Source organism: Parus major, chromosome 23 (genome assembly GCF_001522545.3).
Source record: "Parus major isolate Abel chromosome 23, Parus_major1.1, whole genome shotgun sequence".
NCBI lineage: Eukaryota > Metazoa > Chordata > Aves > Passeriformes > Paridae > Parus > Parus major.
Window position 1 is genome coordinate 2,404,172 of NC_031791.1, and position 5,468 is coordinate 2,409,639.

Genomic DNA, 5,468 nt, shown 5'->3' on the forward strand with positions numbered 1-5,468 from the left:
GGAGAAGGGAGAAGGGAAAGGTTGGGGAAGTTCAGGGAAGTTCAGGGAAGGCACCAGGAGCCCCCTCCAGGCACTCAGCAGAGGTGATGATGGGTGGGAGGTGATGACCATGGGTGGGTGACCATGGCATGGCCCTTCCCAAGGCCTCTCACCAGAGCAGTGTGGCAGGGAGCCGCTCCAGCGCCCGTCCAGCTGGCACATCCGTGTGGAATTCCCGACCAGGGTGCGCCTGCCCAGGCAGCTGTACCTGACCACAGAGCCCACCGTGTGCTTGTCCCCCGAGATCTGCGCGTGGGGAGGGGACCCGGGGTGGCCACACGACACCACTGCAAGAGAGGCACCAGCTTCAGCCCCCGGCAATTCCAGAATTCTGCCTCGGGGGGGACCTTAAACATCGGTTAATTCCAGCCCTTTCCACGGGCAGGGTCACTATTCCCCATCCCAGGCTGCTCCAAGTCCTGTCCAGGATTCCAGGGATGGGGACACTTCCAGCTTCTCTGGGCACCTGTGCCAAGGCCTCCCCACCCTCACAGGGAGGTTCAACACAGGGGAAACAAAACCATGGGAAAACTTTTAACCTCAGGAATCCATGGAATCAGTGGTAAAACTGAACTGAGCTTCCAAATGCCCACAAATCCTCCAAATCCCAGCATTTTAAGGAAGGAGATCCTTTGTACTCAAGGGCTGAGGGAGCCTGGGATGGGGTTTTAACAGGAATTCCCTTCCAGCTGTGGGAACATGGATCATCACTCGCCAATTCCCCAGGATCCATGCAGGGGTGAGGACAGGACAAAAGGAAAGGAAAATGTGCCCAAAACTGCTTGGTAGGACTTGGTGAGGAGGGCTAAACACGGAAAAAACAAAAGGAACAATCCCAGCTTTGGAACAGCTCAGGCCAATTGGAATTTCTGGAGTTCTGAAGCCATTCCTGAGGGCAGGGAATGGGACTGCAGCTGGTTTAGTGCCCAAAGGGACAAACAGGTCATGCAGGGGGTGGAGCTGCTCCTGCCTGCACCTCCCTGAGGCAGCTAAAATCCACTCTGGATCCTGAATTCCCAGTCTAACACTGGGATTCACTCACTCACTCGAGCCCTCCCTGTGCTCCAGAGCTGCTCCTGCCCTCTCCACCTGCACCATCCCAGCAGCATCCTCTCCTCAAACCCCAAAATCCATCAGGATTCCACCCAGAACCCCCCAAATCCAGCAGGTTCTGCCTGTCCCTACACAGAGAACCCCCCCAGAAGTACCCCTCTCCTCTCCTCAACCCCAAACTCCCTTGCCTGTGAATCTCCTGAAAGCACTGGGATCATTCCCACGAGCATTTTTTGGGGTTTTCCCTCCTGAACCCTGCTAAACCCTGTGGGATGAGCAGCTGGGCTGGACAGGGAGGGTTGGGGACACTTACAAAGGCACTGGGGGAGGGCTCTGTCCCACGTGCCATCGCCCTGGCACGTCAGGACGTGTGTTCCCAACAAATAAAATCCGTGGATGCACTGATAGGACACCGTGGTGCCGAAGCTGAACCTGTGGGGGCCGCTCGGCTGCACTTGCCGGACGCTGTTTTCCAGGTGCCCAGGGTCAGAACAGTTCACAACTGCGAACAAACAACAGAATAACACCCAAAAAATAATGGGAAGCAAAGGGTGGGGCAGAAAAATGTGGGATTATATTAAAAAAAAAAAAAAAAAAAAAGCAGCAAAAAGGGTGGGAAATTGAAGATTTTGTACTGTGATTTAAGTTTTGGGTTTTTTTCCCCTGAGATTTTTGAGGGTGGGAGTGGAAAAATTCTTTGTGAAAAGGGGAAAAAAGGGAGTCCAGGCAATCCTGCAGGTTCTCACCAAGCAGCAGAGCCTTGATCTCCAGCCTCAAATTGGGATTTAGATTATCCAGCTGGGAATAACTGATCCCAAACTGGCATTTCCACAATCCAGTGAGGAATAATCAATAATCCAGCATGGCCAGAGATCCTGGATTAGGGGAATGCAGAGGGAGGGAGTGCAGGGAGGGGAGGGGATTTGGGAAGTGAACCTGAGTGCTGATCCTGTGGGAAAAAGGGAACAGAGATCTGCACAAAGCTGTGGCAGTGCAGCAAAAGCTGCTCCAGGCTGTCTGATCCCAAATTTCCTCGTGTTCCCCCACTTCCAGCACACTCCAAGCCTTGGAGAACGCAGCCAGGAGAGAAAACCCCAAGGTTTGATCCATGGTGTTTACAGCAGCCCTGGGATCTCCAACATCCTCTGGGTGGTTTACAGGGATTCCTGCCTTGGGAACACGGAGAATTCCCAGAGGAAGGCCCAGACTGACCTCGGCAGGAGGGCAGGGTGCTGCTCCACTGGCCGTTGGCCAGGCACTGGGATTGGGAAGCTCCCTCCAGGCGGAAGCCGGGGTTGCACTGGAATTTGGCCACGTCGTTGAGGTTGAACTGGGAGCCCTGGGTGACGCCGTTGGGGGGATTGCCAGGGTGGCCACAGGTGATGGCTGCAAGCACAAAATGGAAATGTCACTTGATCTATTCCTGGGAAAAAAAGCAGGTTGTTCACTGGAAAAAGTTCTGGAGGTAGGAGAGCATAAAACCCCACACATCAATCCCAAACCCCAAATATCTGGGGCCTGCTCTGTTGAGATACGGGGTCACAGTGAGAGAATGGGATTTTTGTACGTTTTACTGGCACCAGGAATTCCCTGCACCCCTCTCCAGGATCCCACTGATTTACACCACATATTCCTCTCCAAAAATCCCAGCTCCTGATCTTAATCCCACACCACCCCAGGCATCCCAAACTCTGCTGTTCCCTCCCTCTTTCCCCAGGCCAGTCCTGCCTGCTCCCTGCAGGGAAAAGTTACACCTGGAAGCAGAGGAAAAAGAGGGAAAATAGGAGGAAAATCAGGAGGAAAAATCAGAATTCCAGCACAGGGCTTGAAGAGATGAAATCTGCCCAAGTGGGAGAAACTTTGTGGGAAAATTTTACTCCAAATCCCTGAAGTGATGATGTTTCTGGAGTTTGGTTTTTTTCCCTGAGGTTGGTGTTGGCTCAGGATGAGGTGAAGGGCACAGGAGCTGCTCTGGCAACTCCCAGGGAAGCAAAGACGATTCCAGCATCCCAAATAGTTGTGGGAAGTGGCTGGAACACTGTGCTGTCACCTCAGCAGGTGACACAGGGAGGGCACAGCCCCGCTGCTGGCACAGCCTTTGTTTCCAGCCACGTCCATGGCACAAAAGGAAACTCGGGATGAGCCATCAGGAGATTCTTGGCTGCCTAAGGGATGTGACATCCTGGGACAGCTGAGGACAAAGCTTTATTGATCATTGTCACACGGAATGTCCTGATTTGTCCATCAGGACAAATCTGGTTTTCCTGGACAGCTGCCAGCACCAGGAGATGGAAGGGAAGATGAAATTCCCACAATAGACCCATAACAAATCTGACTGCCCAGGCTGGGCTGGAGCACGGGGATGGGGATTTATTCCTGACCCAAGCTGCTGACAGGAATAAATGAGGAATATGGAGTGCTGCAGGAAGCAGAGCCAGGTTTGGGATATTGTTACACATGTTTGGAAACAGGAGGGGTTCTGTCCCTGGAAAAAAAAATGGATCCAGTTCCATGGATCAAACAGAGGAGGTGACTGCAGCAGTTTGGGAGGGGAAATAGCAGGAGAACAGGGAATGGTGCAGTGCCCTTAGAGGGGTCAGAAAGGTCCTGAGGTGCCTGATTGCAGAGCACACCAGAGCTCAGACCAACAATCCCATATTTCTGTTCCTACCAAGGCCTAATGTGTGTAGTAACAGAATTCCAGAATGACTTGGGATGGAAAGAGGTTTAAAGCCCATCCCATTCCAGCCCCTGACATGGGCATGAGAGTAAATTCCACCCTTTCCACCATTCTTTTCCAAGAAATCTCTGGTCCTCTGGTGTCTGAGGACCTCAGTCACCCCCCGGATTTTGGAGTCACTTCTAATTCTGCCAGCTTAATCCTGATTTCTTGTTTTCTGGCTGTATTCTGCCAGGTCAATCCCTCCTTCCCATCTTCTTCTTCTTGTGCCCCAGCACAGAAAGCTCCAAACCAGACTGCAGAGATGGGAACAAACAACTGGAGCACCACGATATGAAATCCAGGGATTGTGCTGCCTGTTGATAAGAAGATGCTTCAACTTATCAACACCTGAGAGCTGCAGGGAGTTGGTTAATTGGGTTATTTCCTGGGAAGATAAACGAGGAGGTTGGACAAGGTGATTTGGGGGAGAGCAGAGGAGAGATCCTCATTTTCCACGGACACGGAGCGCAGCTCTCAGGGACAGTGACCACCAGGGTGTGTTTGTAGGGCTGTGCCTGCCTTTAACACCCTCTGACCCCAAAAAAATCTCCTCTCCTCTGATCCCACACCTTCAGCTGGGCTTGAGAAGGAGAAATTCACTGGGATTTTTGAAGTACAAAGCACCTTTTCTTGCAGAGCCCAGTGATGATGCTGTGAAACACCCAGAACGTGCGTGCACGGCCACCCCACACCCTGGGGGTGTGAGCTCTGCCCAGCCCCTTGCACAGCCTCAGCTGGCTGGAATCCTGCGTGGCTCAGCACAGCACAGGAACTCTCCCTCCCAGAGCTGAAGGCATGACAAGTACTTACGCACACAGACAGGCGTTTTCCCGGACCAGCGGTGATCCTGCTGGCAGATGCGCACGGACATGCCGATCAGGCGGAAGCCGGGCTGGCACTGGTACACCACGCTGCCCCGGTAGTTGTAGTTCTCCCCGTTGATCTGCCCGTTCACAATGGGGCTGGGCACGCCGCAGTGCCCGGCTGGGGAGGGGAGAACAGCACCAATCACACGCAGATCCCACCAAAGGCGTCCCCAAAAGGCATCGCCCATCCCCTGGATCTCCGCGGAGTTGGGTGGAGAGAAGCCCAGACTGGGGTGGGTTGGAAGGGAAGGAAAGGATCGTCCACAGGGACACCTTCCACCATCCCAGGCTGCTCCAAGCCCTGTCCAAGCTCTCCTTGGACACTCCCAGGGATGGAGCAGCCACAGCTTCTCTGGGCATGGATGGGGTTCAGAGATGCCCAGGTTGGTTTGGGTTGGAAGGGAAGGAAAGGATCGTCCACAGGGACACCTTCCACCATCCCAGGTCAGTCCAAGCCCTGTCCAAGCTCTCCTTGGACACTCCCAGGGATGGGGCAGCCACAGCTTCTCTGGGCAGTCCATGCCCGTTGTTTACAGGGAAGAACTGCATCCCAATACCCAAACCTGTCCTCTTTCAGCTCCAGGCTGTTAACTCCAGACTCTGCTGTCATAAATAAACATCCCCATCCCAGAGCTCTCCCAACCAACACCTCACATCTGTTGAGGGTGCAGGAATCAAACTCTGCTTCCTTCTTACATCCATTTAAAACCCCACAGCACAGACTCCTCCTCTGATCAGTCCCTAAAATCCTCCCTCCCAAAGCGCCCTCAGGAGCCCTTCCCACAGCC

General features: G+C 53.6%; 1 protein-coding gene across 1 annotated transcript in view; it reads right to left on the reverse strand.

The window, feature by feature from the left end:
• Positions 1 to 5,468, reverse strand: part of CSMD2 (CUB and Sushi multiple domains 2) — a 258,061-nt gene that overhangs the window by 22,843 nt on the left and 229,750 nt on the right. Inside the window, exons 53-56 of the mRNA XM_033519645.1 lie at positions 4,625 to 4,798; positions 2,305 to 2,478; positions 1,406 to 1,594; positions 55 to 326 (exon numbers count right to left, since the gene is read on the reverse strand). Of these exons, the coding sequence (XP_033375536.1) occupies positions 55 to 326; positions 1,406 to 1,594; positions 2,305 to 2,478; positions 4,625 to 4,798 (809 nt within the window). The remainder of the gene's footprint in view (positions 1 to 54; positions 327 to 1,405; positions 1,595 to 2,304; positions 2,479 to 4,624; positions 4,799 to 5,468) is intronic.